The 15,682-nt window shown below is 32.7% G+C and overlaps 2 protein-coding genes across 3 annotated transcripts; one reads left to right on the top strand and one right to left on the bottom strand.

Moving 5' to 3' along the window:
• Positions 1 to 975: 975 nt before the first annotated feature.
• On the top strand, positions 976 to 9,076 carry LOC126660390 (homeobox protein HAT3.1). 2 transcript variants are annotated; one of them, XM_050353863.2, is made up of 10 exons: positions 976 to 1,068; positions 1,548 to 1,666; positions 1,835 to 2,654; positions 3,830 to 3,995; positions 4,165 to 4,288; positions 4,404 to 4,516; positions 4,901 to 5,404; positions 7,061 to 7,297; positions 8,307 to 8,396; positions 8,501 to 9,076. In XM_050353863.2, the coding sequence occupies exons 3-10, from the start codon at positions 1,840 to 1,842 to the stop codon at positions 8,948 to 8,950; spliced, it is 2,499 nt and encodes an 832-aa protein (XP_050209820.1). In that variant the 5' UTR covers positions 976 to 1,068; positions 1,548 to 1,666; positions 1,835 to 1,839; the 3' UTR covers positions 8,951 to 9,076. The 2 variants fall into 2 exon arrangements, with proteins under 2 accessions (XP_050209820.1, XP_050209821.1); XM_050353864.2 differs by lacking the exon at positions 976 to 1,068 and adding an exon at positions 1,110 to 1,202.
• A 787-nt stretch (positions 9,077 to 9,863) lies between these two features.
• On the bottom strand, positions 9,864 to 15,426 carry LOC126661230 (G2/mitotic-specific cyclin C13-1-like). Its single transcript, XM_050355047.2, has 8 exons — positions 14,589 to 15,426; positions 13,617 to 13,849; positions 13,448 to 13,523; positions 13,236 to 13,312; positions 12,441 to 12,474; positions 12,190 to 12,339; positions 10,939 to 11,073; positions 9,864 to 10,357 (listed from the first exon to the last, which is right to left on the bottom strand). Exons 1-8 carry the CDS (start codon positions 15,162 to 15,164, stop codon positions 10,286 to 10,288), a joined length of 1,353 nt encoding a protein of 450 aa, XP_050211004.1. The 5' UTR covers positions 15,165 to 15,426; the 3' UTR covers positions 9,864 to 10,285.
• Positions 15,427 to 15,682: the final 256 nt, after the last annotated feature.

Genomic DNA, 15,682 nt, shown 5'->3' with positions numbered 1-15,682 from the left:
TTATTCAATAATTTGTTAAAATATAGAAATCATACCCTTTGCATAACATTCAAAACCAACAAACAAAAAACAGACACATAAACACCTAACAATAACATAAATAATAATAAATTGATAAACAATTAAAATTGAATGTTAAAAATATATAATTAAAATTTGAAATACCTTAACAGAGAGAGGAAGAAGAACCACTGTGTTGTTCTTCTCATCGTCGGTGACCGTGAAAGCCTCGAAATCACTACTATTGTCTTCTTGATTAGTAAGAACTTCACGGTTCTTACTCGAAAATGGAGGCTCAGTGAATTCTACTTTCCGTTTGCTAGCAACCCTCCTCAATTTAGTCATTGGGATTTTCTTTGTTTGGAATTTTTCGGAAGGAGTTTGATTTGAGGAAGATTTAGTATTCGGCATTTCAAATTTTTTTCAATCAAAACATAAAATAAAATGGGAAAGATTTTGTGAATGAGAAAGATGAGTTAATTAGGGAGAGAATTTAGGAAATATCATTGATAAATGGATACATGCAATTGAAGAGGGAGGTTACCATTTATGTTAATAGTATTTTGTTAATTTGAAAAGTATCTTTTTGCAAATCAAAAATATAAAATTGAGATTATAAAAATAGAAATCGTAAAAGTCAATTTGAACTTTTCTTCCCGTAATATTCACATTAATTTAGCCAAAGCTAGTACCTGAGCTAATTTTCTCTTTTTATTTTTTTAAGTAAATACATAAACTTCCCATAAAATAACGGGTTCTTTTCATAAATACCTCACTTTTTGAAAATTTTGCAAAAGTACTCCTTTTTGGTAGTTTATTAGTAGATTATACCAATAATCTACTAATAAACTACCAAAAAGGAGTATTTTTGCAAAATTTTCAAAAAGTTAGGTATAGAGGGTAATTTTCCCTAAAATAACTAGCCCACTCTACTCAGGCCCACAGCCCATGAGAAGAAACACAGGCAACAATGCATTGGGAAAATCATTTGATACATACCGCAACAAGCGCACTCAACTGAAACTTTAACCCTCTCGCTCACAGAGCGACGGTGGCCCAGATTTACAGGTTTCTTTTCATTTCTATTTTTAGTTCTACTTTTTCTTTTTCATTTACTTCTCTTACGGATATTACAATTTCTCTCTCTTTTTTTTATTCCTTAAAAAATAAAACTCCATAGCCAAAAAAATTAAAAGCTTAAGGTCAGCTAACTTTCAACATTTTGTAAATTATTTTCCTGTTTGATTTCAGCTATATAATAATGTTTGGCGGTTGAAATTAATTTGAATTATTTTTTAGCTGAAGCTTAGTTCGTATGTTTATTATTAATAATACTGCATTTAATAATTATGTATGTATGTATGTTTAAATGCGAAGGATTGATAAGATCTATGGTTTTTTTTAATGTGCAGATAAATTAATGTAGTGCAGCTAGGGTTTCTGTTTTGTGTTTGTTTATTTATTTATTTATTTATTATGTGAATGTTGTGGATGATTAAATTGGCTTATGTTTGGCTTAATATCTGATGTTTTTTTTTATTCTTCAGGTGTACGGTTTTTTTAATGGCGCATTTGTGTCGGGAGTGTTGTAATTTATTCCTTTGACAGCCGATTTTGGAGAATTCGAGCTAAGAGATTGAGGCGCGAGGGCGGATTTTCATCATAGGTTTGATTTTCTTTTGGCTGTATATACAAGTTTATGGAATTAGTGATATATGTTAAGGATAAGTAATTGTAGTTATATAGGAAGGTTTTACGTCGTTTTTATGATATATTTAACATTGAGGTGAAGTTGATATAGATAGGAGATAGCTGACTTTAAATTTGCTATTAGAATTAATGTTCGCGGCGGAGCACATGGGTGTTTCTCAGTCACAAGCAAGTCCGCATTTGAAAGGTTATTCGTGTGCTAAACAAAATTTATCAGAAGAAACACCGGGATGTGGTGATACTAATACTGTAGTTCCGCAGAGTGCATCTTCGGAAGATGCTATAGAGGCTTCTCCAACTGGAAATTTGGACCCACCTTCCGAAGATGGATGCAAGAGTAGTTTGACGGATAAGGTTTTATGTCCTGAACTAAGTGTAAAAGGACCGAAACTTGATTCTGGTTTGGAAGATACGCACAGTAAGCTTCAAACCGTAATAAGTGAACTTAATGGAACATTTAAAGAAGAGGAGTCGCTTAATTCTGGAAGTGCACCAAATGATGCTGTGCTTTCATATTCTCAATTATCTATGTCCGGACAGACACTCAAGGTTCATTCAGATGGTGCTTGTGGTGAGGCATCTGCACTAATTGAAACATCTCAGGGTGCTGGGGATAAACATTGGAATCAAGTGGAGACACCATCTCAAGATGCTATTGTAAAATCAAGGAAAAATAATAGCAAACGATCTTTAACACAAAGTGATAGACTTCTGCGGTCAAGATCACAAGAAAAACCTAAAGCTCCCGAATCCTGTGCAGATCAGCATAATGTGAGCTCCAACTTAGAGAAGACAAGGAAAAAAAAGAAAAAGAAGCGGGGCGAGAAAATTGAGCCTGATGAATATTCAAGAATCAGAAAGCATTTGAGATACTTGTTGAATCGGATTAACTATGAACAAAGCCTGATTACAGCTTATTCTGCTGAAGGCTGGAAAGGACTAAGGTGTGTACTCTCTTGAAATGTTCCTTTAATTTTGAACTGAATCTTAAAAGGTGGTTTTGAGTTTCATTCAGTTTTCATTTACTCAGTCTGAACTCTGAACTAACTTTGTATCTGTATATCATACGTAAACTCATGACGATTCTTTTAATTTCTTTACAATTGCCTCCAGTTTTATCATAGACATATTTATTGAACCAAAGGAAGAAGAAAATTTTCAAATAAGATAATATCAAAAATAAAAGTCTATGTGATGATGTTAAACCCAATTTAGGTCATATATGAAAATGTATGTGATGATTTTGGAAATTTATTTTGAATCTGTGTTAATGAATGAACTGTCTGTCACTTTTAAATTCCAAATTTCCATTTTATAGTTCGATATTATTGACTTGGTAATCTGTCCACTGTCTTTCATTGAATGGATCCTGCTCTTTCAATTTTGAGCAAGAAATAAATTTAAATTGATTATGTTAGCATGTGACCAAACTGGGCACCCTATTAGATTGATCAGGAGGGCAATATAAAATTGCACCTCAAATTGGAAAATTGGCGACCCATATGTCTGGATAAATGAAGAGACATTCAGGTCCTGAACTAAAAATAAATATTATCAGTCAAAATCAAATAAACAATGAGTTGCCTATTGCTTTGTATTCTTACAAACCTTTGGCTGTCCTTTTCCATTTTTACAAAGTCTCTCGGTCTCAGGTTTCGTAAATGCAACGAAAGAGGAAAATGTCAAATTCTGACAAACAACATGATGTTACCTTGTCAATTTTGTCTTAAAAGAGATGGTTATCATTTTTGGTTTTATTGTTGAAACTTTATTTAACTCTCTGCAGAAAAACTGTTCATTTATGTCTTTATCCCTGGCATAGTTCTTTGGACTGAAGTGTCCAACGGCTCCAACTTGGAAGAATGTGGCTATTCCCAAGCAATAAAACTCCTTTTTCCTTGAGACCTGTCTCAGTTCATATATGTTTACAACATTTACTTTTGAAATGAAATGAAAAATGAAAATCATATACATTTGCCCATGTAACAGAGTCAATATTCTTAACTATTCTAAGACAGACAAATATACAGATTTGGCCTCTATGATTGTTTATGGCCATTCTCGTATAGGAATAACTTATTTCTAATGTTGCACTGACCGCCATTTTCTAATTTTGCAGCCTAGAAAAATTAAAGCCTGAGAAGGAGCTTCAAAGAGCCACATCTGAAATTTTACGACGCAAATCAAAAATAAGGGATTTATTTCAACGTATTGATGAACTATGTGCTGAAGGAAGGTTCCCAGAATCATTATTCGACACCGATGGACAAATTAGCAGCGAGGATGTATGATATTTTTCAAGAATATTTAATTTATGTTCCTAGTTTTGTTCATCAAATTCTTGTTTGAACTCATTGCTCGAATTCTCCCTTTCTTAGGTTCTTACATATTGTTTTTAAAAATGGATGCTTAAATATGATATTAATGCTTGGAAAAAAATTCTTTTTATGGCAGATTTTCTGTGCAAAATGTGGATCCAAAGATTTTACTGCTGATAATGATATAATACTTTGTGATGGTGCCTGTGACAGAGGGTTCCATCAGTATTGTTTAATGCCACCGTTGTTAAAAGAAGACAGTAAATTCTATTTGCCCACTTGCTAGCCATAAGTTCAAATGATGGTTAAGTATCTTTGCCCGTCACTCTACGCTTTAATTTACTACTTTTGTTCCTTTCTTCTTGTGTCACACAGTTCCTCCGGATGATGAGGGTTGGTTATGCCCCGGATGTGATTGCAAAGCTGACTGCATTGGGCTGGTTAATGTCTCTCAGGGAGCAAATGTATCTATCAGTGACAATTGGGAGGTAAATAAAGCGGTCTCCACCCAAAATTCTCGGATTGATAAGCTTGTGAGCCTAATCAGGCTTGCTTAATTACTTTTTTACCCTTGCTGATTGTATATATTTACAATAGTACCTTTATGTTTATATTTAAATTTAATTTTAAAAATATATACAGATAATCGAGTCGAGTTCGAGTCTCAAATATTCTAACGAATTCAAGTTCGAGTTCCTAAAATAAAACTCAATCGAGTTCGAGCTTTAAATTTTAGAGTCAAGTCGAGCTCAAGCTTGGGTGTGTTGCGACTTGACTGGACTCGGTTACACGATTACACCCTTTGTTCATGTGTGTTCCTTTGCAAACTCATTGATTGTGTTATTCCTTTCATTCTCTTATCTGATTTGCAGAAGGTTTTCCCTGAGGCTGCAGCAACTGGAGAAAACCCCGATCAGAACTTTGGTCTTCCTTCAGATGATTCTGATGATGATGATTTCGACCCGGACAAGCCAGACATTGAAGAGAAGAGTCAGGGAGACGAGTCGAGCTCTGATGACTCTGACTCTGACTTCACGTCTGATGAGTTGGAGACTACACCGGGTGATAAACAACACCCTGGACATTCTTCTGAAGATTCAGAGGATGATGCCTATGATCCTGATGCTCCAGATCTTGATGAGAATGTCGCTGAGGAAAGTTCAAGTTCCGATTTTACTTCTGACTCTGAGGATCTTGCGGCTGCTGTTGATAATAATGATTTATCAGGCGAAAAATCTAAACGTGGTCGGAAAAAGAAGCAAAATGTACATGATGAGCTCTTATCCACAGCAGAAACAAATCTTAGTGCAGACGAATATACTCCTATTAATACAAAAAGAAATGTCGAGAGATTGGACTACAAAATACTTTATGATGTGAGTTTCCTTTCATCTTCTGTTTTGATTGTGGTTTCCATTTCATTCATATGTGCCCCGACTCGTCACATATCTGACATAGCTATGTTGAACATGAACTACTTATTTTAACTAGATCTTACCCTCCTACTCTGCTATTAAACGGATGTTCTTCCCGTCATTGATAAGAATTGAAAGGATAAGAAACATTTTAGCGATAAAAATTGAGGGTTATTTACATACAAACTCACTAACTATGCACGTTTTAAAATTTGATCATGTTTTATAAAATTTGGTAAATATACTCACCAACTACCGTTTCTTGGCAAAATTGATACAACAGTGTAAATTCGGTGAAAATTGATGATGTGGAAGTCGTTTTTTTAGAACGGTGTCTTTTGACGTGTGAATGACGTGGCCAACTGCGGCTTCCACCACATCAATTTTTACCGGATTTTCAATTTGCAAATTGATTTGCCAAGAAACAGTTGCTCCACATCATCAATTTTCATCGGATTTTCAACCGTTGTATCGAATTGCTAAGAAACGGTAGTTGGTGTATATATTTGTAAACTCCCCCCCCCCCCCCCTCCTTCTCATACTCGCGCATGCTTAACAAGACTTCCTACAGAATAAGTTATTTCTCTAATGCGATTATGCATAATATGTTGGCAGCAAAAATAATGGCAATGCTTACAAATTACTTTGATGCAGCCATATATCAGAATAAATACTCCCTCATTTTCTTTAATGAAGTTTTTAGGTTTTTGCACACGGACTGAAGAATCTAATAATTAGCCCATCTCTTAGAAAACAATATTGGATGACACTATCACACTTTTAAAGAATTGTTAGATTACTTAACTACATTAACGGTAAAGAAAAATAAATTAGGATAAAACTAGTTAAAAGGCATTTAATAGCGGTCAAGTGTGAGAACATATTTTGAAGTAAAAATAATCTTCTAAAAAGAAAAGACATTTATTAACGGATGTTGGGAATAGATTTAAATCATCCTATACTGGCTATAAGTAACTCTACTTCATAAATATATGAAGGGAAGTTTTTTTATGAATTTTTATCTGCAATTAATATCATTTATCTATGACTGTTACAAAAGATAATGATGCTTCTGGGCTCTCATGATTTAACTGGAATGGTAAACATGTAAATTACTTGCATTTCATCAGATAGTCGTCCACCTTCTTTTGTATGTAGTGCTTTTCCTGTAGTTTTCTTCTTATTTGATTACCTTTGTTTTAACTTCAAACTTGTTTCGAAGTATTAGTTTTTGGATTAATTACTAAAAAATACACGACCTTTAGCAAATTATGTGATTGCATGAACGGTATCTATCAATTCATTATAATTTCATGCAATCTCGTCATCCGGAGTTGATGGATCTAATTGGAGGAGATCATGTGTACATAGTTTGTAGCTATTAGCCACATTAAAATCAGATGACCATGTTGCATGAAATTGCAAAACAAATAAAAGGCAATGCATGACATTGCAATTTTAAATTGCAAAACAAATAAAAGGTAATGCATGCGATTGCAATTTTAAATTGCAAATTGTGCCGAAGTGGTACATTTTTTTAGTTATCGACGCTTATTTATTATCCTTTTTTCCCTTCTCTCTAGTTTACTCATCTTGTTTGTCTCTCTATCTGTAAAGGAAACATATGGAAATGCCCCATCATCATCATCATCGAGTGACGATGAAGATTTTACTGATACTGTTGGACCAATGAAGCGGAAGAAAAGTACAAAAGCAGTTTCAACGTCAGCAAATGGAAATGCTCCTGGAACGATCATGAAAGGAGAGCAGGACGGAAACGAGACCACAAATACCTCAAAAGGAAATAGCCAAAGGCCTCCTGTGTATAAAAGACTTGGAGAAACTGTAACCCAGGTATTTATTCGATTAAATGTTTGTCGGATCATAAATTGTTTGATAATTAGATACCGGGGTATAAGTTTTTTACCTTTCTCATTGTTCTAGTTCAGGTTTCATCATTATCACGGGTTACTATAAAGTTATGCAAATTCATTATTTTCTTGGTAACTAGGGGTACTCATAACTGAATTAACCGACTGCAGCAAATAAAAAAAAATATTTTGGTTCAGATTTCGGTTAATTCGGTTTAGTTATGGTTGATAATTTTATTTTTGTTGGATAATTTGGTTCAGTTCAGTTTTCGGTATGATTTCTGAACTAACCCAGTCGACTGAATTAACTCAACCGACCGAACTAACCGAATTACATATATACATAATGCAATTTATGTAATTTTTTTATAGGACTTGAATATCACCTTTTTCTCTATATTTGTATATAATTAAAAATTAACACTAAAATTAATTATTTTATTGTTTATTAGTAAATTTCAATGAAACTCAGTTATTTGGTTGACCGACCAAACCAAATAATTATTTGGTTCGGTTATAATTCAGTTTATATAAACTCTCTCCGTTCCAAATTGATAGGCAATTTAGGACAAACACGGGTACTAAGAAATTTAAATTATCTAGGTAAAATGAGTTAATTTATAAAAAAATACCACACTTGCCCATATTTAATATAGTTGTAACTTTTACCTTTTTGTGATTTTGTTGTCTTTCCAAGACATTCTACTATCGTTTTCTTTTTGCCAGAGAATTCTACTATCATTAATAAGGGTAAATTTGACACTTACATTGAAAACAAAAATTTAGTGTCTTTAGTTTGGGACAAAGAAATTTGAAATAGTGCTTATCAATTTGGAACGGATGGAGTATTTCGTTATAGTTCAGTTAAGAAAAATTGGAGAAATGGAGTTACGGTTAATTCGGTTTGATTCGGTTTGGTCACAATTGACATCCCTACTGGTAACATCGTCCAGGCACATTAAAGATTTACTTCTCAATCATTCTCTTTGCAGGGACTGTACAAATCCTTCAAGGAAAATCAATATCCCAACGGAGCTAGAAAAGAAAGTCTGGCTAAAGAACTAGGGATTACGTTCCACCAGGTCATACTTTCTATTGTTAATGACTGAAATTTTATTATATATTTTTCTTAAAATAGTGTTTCATTGCCTTGTCGAGTTTATGGAGAATAATTTTATTTTTGCAGGTTAACAAGTGGTTTATGAATGCTCGGTGGAGCTTCAACCATCCATCATCCACCGACGCAAGGACAAAAACAACTTCGGAAACCAACTCTCCACGGCCCGAAACAGTTGGTGGAAATTCCGAATACAGTGGAGCTCAAAGTGATGTATCACTTAAGAATGATGGTGCCTTGGTGGAAATTTATGTCGAAGATGGAACTAAGACTCGAAGGGAAACTAATATTCGAAGGGAAACTAATACTCGAAGGGAAATTGTGTTGGCCATTGCGAAAACCAGTACACAACAATCTAAAACCCCAAAACCTAGAAAGAGAAAGCACGATTCCGATAATTATGTGTCGGATTTGGAAACAACAAAAGAGAAATCAAAAACACCCTCAGATAATTCGTCGAAAGATCAGGAGACGAGTGCGGGTGGACGAAGAGCAACAAGACGTAAATCTGTTGCTTAAATTTAAAATATTTTTGTATGCTAGGCAAGAAAGATGTATTAATGCAATGTTGTTATTGTTGTTTGTAATTTGATAGTGCTCCATTTTTCCATCATCGGTCAGTTGCTTATTTCAAATTTCATCTTAGCTTGTTTTCTTGATCCCATAACTACATGAGAATTAGTTGCTGCACCTTCTTTCACTTTGCAATGGTAGATTACAAACTAATTTAAAGTTAATTGATAAATTTAGATTGGTTTAGATTTATATTCTGTCTTATTTTAGAAGTTCCGTTTTTTATTTCGAGACATTATAAGTAGGTTTGACCGTTGAGTTCTATGGCGGCAAACTACATGGGGTGTTCTTCCATCGACAAGTTTAATTCATACGCGGCTCTCTTCATTTTGGATTTAAAAGGTTTATTTTTAATTCTAAAATAATCTTACATTAAATCTCCCCATTTACTTTTCTTTTTCTAAGCATGTTAAAATAAATTTTATAGAAAGGAATAAAGTGTAAAAATATATCTTAATAAATACTTTTTCAATCTTTATATAGGCCGGGGGGGGGGGGATATTTCAAATTTTAACTTAAAAAATTAATCGAACTGATTAGTTCAATTTATTACATTCTTGTAAATTTATACTTGTTTGGTTTAAAAAAGAAAGAATTTAATTCAGTTCAAATTGAATACATCCTATATTCCTATTGAAAGATGCTAATCTGATGAAAGTGCTGATTCAATGAAATTGCTTTTAATCAAGATAAGAACTTCAAAGTTCTGTAGCTTCAAAATTTTGTATGATTTTACTGATACAGATTTAATTCAGCAAGAGCTTGAGAGCTTGACATTTCTGCTTTTTGCACTCTTTAAATAACATCACTGATAAACCCCAATCTTAATATGCAAAATTCTAAAATTTTAGACATCAAATGCTTGATATTGACAATTATATAGCATTAAAAAAATGTTTATTTAGTAGAAGAATACAATTTTTTTTTATTTCTTCTAATTAACATCATCTACAGAAGGTAAAAAAAGTTCCTTAGCTAAACCCAACAATCAAGCACCCAAAACCAACCTGCTAACAACCAGAAGTTGACACAGCATTCAGCATATCTTTTTCTACCTAAATCCATATAATCTTCTTCTTCTTCTGCTTCCCATTATTGTCGCATCCGTAATAATGCGGAGAAAAAAGCCGCTAGGAGAAAACCGAAATAATTAATTACAGCAAATCTATGAGTTCAGAATTGGGTGTGGATTCATCAATGCAGCAAACAAGGTGTTCAACTGTTCAATTTGATCCCTTGAACTCCTTGAAATTTGATACTTTAAGAGAATTTTGTGAGTTTTTATTCCTCTATCGCATCGAAGTAATGAGCAGGAATTTCGGAAGGGGAATAGAGTGTTGCCACACATTTGAACTGTTTCAGAAAAGAAAAGAAAAGGAACTTTAAGATGCAATCTTCTTATCTTCAAATCAATGAATTAATGCTGCAAAACGTTGTTAGATCCAATATCCAATGTACTAATCGAGAAAAGCATTTAGCTAAAAGTGAAATCACCATTTTTTAGTTTATCCAGGGATGTAAACGAATTCCGGTATTTGATAAAAGTTTAAGCCCGAATTTCTCAAGCTCGAGCTTGATCAAGTTTAATAGCAAAAAATTAATAATTATTGAAAACTTATCATCTTTGATGCATTTAAATCTTTTCATGATAGAATATGGAATTTAACCGATTAAGATGATTTACACTTAAATTTAAAAGTATAAAAGCCAAAATTATTTATGTATGTAAGAGGCTCGTTTAAGATTGCAAGCATGCCAGGCCTCTTTAATTGATACTCAAACTCGGCTCGAGATAAACTCGAGTTGAGCTCGAGCTCAACTCAAAAATTTTGAATCAATCTCGAATAACTTCGAGTAGCCCTATAAAATTTCTTACACCAGTATATCTTGGTATCCAAGTAAAAGATTTGCTGAAGGCAATAAAAGAGAAATACCTTATGCTGTGAGTATTTAACCGTTACAGCTCTCGTGGCACCTACTTTTCTTTCTGATTGCAGGCCAGAAATGGCAATAACGCATTCTTTCAAGTCGGATGGTCTATAACCTGAACACCGCTGTAATGATGCATTCTGCAAAACATACAAAATAATTAAATTGAAAGCAACAGTTTCAAACACATAAAACAACTTTATTGATCATCTTTCTTTCAATATTCTTCAGCTTAATTTTGCCTGAAAATTGAGATTTCTATAATTTTACTGATATCTGATGAAATGATTACGTCGTATACATGGATTTAAATCGCAGTAACGGTCGCAGCCGTATGTACCAGAAACGTATAACTTCTGTAGTGTTACATAACGGTCAATTAAGGAACATTTAAAAAATGATGATTAAAGTATGCGGAATTAATGGGTTTTTGAGAAGTTGAATGGAATTAAACAATACAAATATCTGATAAAAAAATATAGATATAACCGCTTAATTTGTTATTTTATAGCATAAAAAAAATATTATCATGTTCATAATAAAATAAAATGCTTAATATATATACAAGACAGTAAAGTATAATATATACAGAATACAAAATATGAAAAATTAAAACCAATAATAGATTTTTTCCTATGAAACACTGTTATTTAAAGGTAAAGGCTTCAATTAACGGCCGTTTTAGTGCAAAAACAGTTAGATAATGGTAAAAAAACAGTAACAGAAAGTTTAAAATCCTTCAAATAACAGTCTTTACATAACGTTGTGGCCTTTATTTAAAGCCAAGGTTGTATAGTAATACTGAGCAAGTATGATATATAAACATATGAAATCTTTAGACCAAATTTACCAAATTACTGAACTTTGTGCTAATGTTTTCTACAATCTCTTCCACAAACAAAATCTCCTCTGTTTAGGTGCAAATAGGGGTGTGCATAGAACCAAATTAACCAAAAAACCAAACCAAATTAAAACAGGTCATTTCAGTTTGCGTATTACTAATTTTACATTCGGTTCAGTTTTAAATTTAAAAAACTGAAAAACCAAACGATAAAAATATACCATAATTTGACTTATATTGCTAAAACTTATGTATATAATTGCTAAAATGTATAATACTTTTTCCATTTAACTACGATTAAGCTTGGTTTCTAATTCTTTAAAAAAAATGGTTTTCACATTTTTACTTTCAAAAAGAACTGAAAGACCGCTTGCATAGCCCAAGGTGCAAATGATATATTTGATAAAAGTCTTACCCAGGGATGCATTGTCGGTTTGATTATAAATCTTGCAAAGAAAATGGCTGATGCAGCAACGACTGATGGCAAGAAGCAGAGACATTGATAGTCTAACAAACTTAGCTCCGCAAGATAACAACTCAAGAACTCAAAATGCAAATCAGGAGACTGAAAATTACATGCACTATAGAGTTAATGAAAATACAAGGAAATACAAGCAAGAATAGGCACAAACATTTAGCATCTAGAAAAGAAAATGATTTGCTTACTTTGGATTCTTCGTGAGCAGCTTTTGCTAAAATCCTGAAAATACAACATTGAAATATTTGTTAGTTGCAGACTTGCAGTAGTAATCATGCGAGTCAAAAAAGATCTTCAAACACTAAATCTTAGACCTTAAAATTTTAGACAGGACATGACATTAAGCGGGTTTGAATCTAGTATAACACGATATGAAGTGGAGCGGTTTGAATACAATATAAACAAACTTGTGGCAAAAACAGGTCAATCCATTTATAACACGATTCATTTGTGTCCAGACTGATAAAAGAAACATATTACCCATTTAAATATGATTAAATGTTATAATTGATTTAAAGTTATAAATTTTATTATGTCGTAACCATATTTATATGATTTTACATTATATATAATAATGATATTATTAGTTTAATAGGTAACAATAGCTTTATCTTTTTTTATATTAAATACTGTTATATATCACGCAAATTATTAAACGAGTTTGTCAAATAACTAATTCACCCAAAAGCTCAAGCTATTGGGTGAGACTTAAACAATAGATTCATTATCCCGACAGAGTTTAGAGGTGTCATGTTAAACAAGTTAACCCAATAACACATTTAATTAAACATGTTTATACAGGTCGTGTCATGTATCTCATATTATAATTATTTCGTACTTGAGTTTTATACATCAAACATGATTATTAATTGTGCCATGTTTGTGTTTATTTTAAAGCAGACACAAAACAGAGGACATGTTTATGACCCGCAAACACATGAATTGCCAGATCTACAAAATCCTACTAATTGCAGTAATCTTGCCTTAGAAAGTTTTTTGCTGTTGGAGTACTCATTTCATAGTTCAAGAATTTAAGTACATCTTTCTCCATATCGACTACCTGCAAATCATCAATCAACCAACCAAAATATGTCAGTTAAAATTTTGGTTCAGTTGCAAGAATTTGAAGAAAAAAATAACTACAATTGTTACTCGGTATATCCAAAAACCAAAAGATCTGAGGTTAGATATGAACCTCTTCCTTGCAGTAAGTATTATCTGTTATGTAACAGAAGTCTTCCACATTAGGAGGACTAATCTCTTCATACTTCCTGCATTGTCAACAAGCAATAGCTTCAGCCTTAAAATAGAAAACAAGAAAAATTTAATATAACAAAACAAAAATGAAAAAGGTTATTTATTACGAGGCGATAAGCATGCACGAAACACCGAGGAGTTGTAGCTTGTGCCTGCTCAAGTTTTGTGAAGAAAGGAATCTATCTAAATATGACACTGAGAGATAAAGAGTGTCCGATACAAGCTTGTATTCTTCAGCAACCTCCACCAACCAGTCAACTAGAATTTCTCGCATTTTAGCTGAAATGTCAGTCTGTATCGCAGTCATGTAATTTGACGAGCATCTCCTCTTGTCATCCATCTGTATGACAAATCCTCATTTTTAGTCACTAAATTGATAAATCATATCCTTTGACACACTAAGGTATTACCATATACCAAAAAACGATATCCTGAGGACATCATTACTGAATAGTAATACAATTAACATAATTTCTCTTTTCGATCTTCACATTAAACCATATCCAGTACAAAATTTAACGTGTTAAAGCAGACATGGTCTCTTAGATTTCCTGTTACGAAGTAGATTAAAACAGTGATTTCAAGAGCTCTAATGAACATCCTCCTTTATTGCCATTTCATTTAATATACAACATCAAAAATCCAATTCAGCAATACTACAAGAGTAAATCCCACTTCCTAATCAAATGTTAATCTCATCTTTCTCATAAATAATATTCCTAAACTCTATGAGTTCCAAAACAAAACTATAAAACAAACAAATCATTGAGTCAAACAAATAATCACACCAAATTGATATTTCTCACTAAAATGAAGTCTTCACTCTCATAATTGCATAAAAAATCCAATTAATCACTTCTAATTAAAGAAGTTTGAAAATTTTATATTTCTAATCAAATCTTGTTTGATGCATTTCTAATTAATTTAACTAAACCAAAACAAAACCAAATGAATAAAAACCCTAAAAATTAGAGAATTATCTAACTAACTAAATTAATTAAAATCAACTAAAACAAAACTTAATGAATAAGAACCCTAAAAATCAGAGAATTAACTAACTAAAGTAAAGTAAATTATACCTCCAAAGAATGAAGATGTCCATAAATAGACGACGAAAATAAACATTTCTTTAACGCCAAATCTCGATTAGATCCGCTACTCAACGAGATCTCAGATTCACATTTCTTCACTTCACAAGTTGTGTTCCGAGTACTAATTTCAACATCAGAATTCTGAGTTAACTCAATAGTCAATGAATCGTCTTCCAAATCATCACCATCATTTTGTTGTTTCTGGTTCTCCTGCCGCCGCTGCTGTTGAACTGGAGTCGAGTCACCATCCGAGTTACGAGTTAACTCAGTGCCAGTGACTGTGTTAGTAATTTCTCCCAACTGAACTCGCTTCTTAGCGAGTTGTAGCGAATCAGTAACCTTAGAAAAAGCACCGCCTCCTCCTAATTGATTACTCGAGTCAACACCCGAGTTACGAGTTGACTCAGTAACAGTGACTCTGTTAGTGATTTCCCCCAAATGAACTCGTTTTTTGGCGGGTTGTAGCGCGTCAGTAGCATCAGAAAACGCGCGTTTCCTTGACGATGATGAGCGAGTTGAATACTGGCGAGAATCGTTCTGAAAATCAATGCGATTTTCAGCCATTTGATTAAAATTGAAGTAATCAGAAGATTTGGAAATGGAAATTATAGTAAAAAATTAGGGTTTGAAGAAATTTAGGGTTAATTGAGATAAATATAGAGTAGAGAAGATCGGAAGAAGTAGAAGATGCCGCCAGTTTCAGGATTTGAAAAATGTTGAGTTAGCGCCACTTTTGGATTTCAGTTTTGCTTTGTGCATTTCGGTTTTTGATCATTCAAAAAAAATCCCAAATTTTTCATTGGCTATTTTTTGGTCTAGATATTTTACTCATTTTTTAAATTTAATATAGTGAATCTAATGTAAAATATGTGGTTTTGATTTTATTTTTAGAGATATTAATAGTGAAATTATTATCACATAAACCCAATCCATCTAAAATTATTACTCTCTTGTCTCAAATTGTGGTCTCAAATTGAGTTACAATTTATAATAAAGACAATTTAATTTATTTAGATAATATATACTTAATTTGTAAAAAATAAATTAAATAGTGATTTTGTATCTTTCCAACGACAATTTTT

Source organism: Mercurialis annua, linkage group LG8, assembly GCF_937616625.2.
Source record: "Mercurialis annua linkage group LG8, ddMerAnnu1.2, whole genome shotgun sequence".
Taxonomy (NCBI): domain Eukaryota; kingdom Viridiplantae; phylum Streptophyta; class Magnoliopsida; order Malpighiales; family Euphorbiaceae; genus Mercurialis; species Mercurialis annua.
This window is presented reverse-complemented; position numbering and strand designations above follow the sequence as displayed.

Bases quoted from the DNA above. Each gene is read 5' to 3' on its own strand.
- LOC126661230 (XM_050355047.2), bottom strand. From the start codon at position 15,164: ATGGCTGAAAATCGCATTGATTTTCAGAACGATTCTCGCCAGTATTCA. The intron at 13,524-13,616 runs GTAATAAATAAC...TTGACAATGCAG, and splicing joins TCGTGCATGCTTATCGCCTC to GAAGTATGAAGAGATTAGTC. The intron at 13,313-13,447 runs GTTCATATCTAA...GATGATTTGCAG, and splicing joins ATACTTACTGCAAGGAAGAG to GTAGTCGATATGGAGAAAGA.
- LOC126660390 (XM_050353863.2), top strand. From the start codon at position 1,840: ATGTTCGCGGCGGAGCACATGGGTGTTTCTCAGTCACAAGCAAGTCCG. The intron at 2,655-3,829 runs GTGTGTACTCTC...CTAATTTTGCAG, and splicing joins GAAGGCTGGAAAGGACTAAG to CCTAGAAAAATTAAAGCCTG. The intron at 4,289-4,403 runs GTAAATTCTATT...TGTGTCACACAG, and splicing joins ACCGTTGTTAAAAGAAGACA to TTCCTCCGGATGATGAGGGT.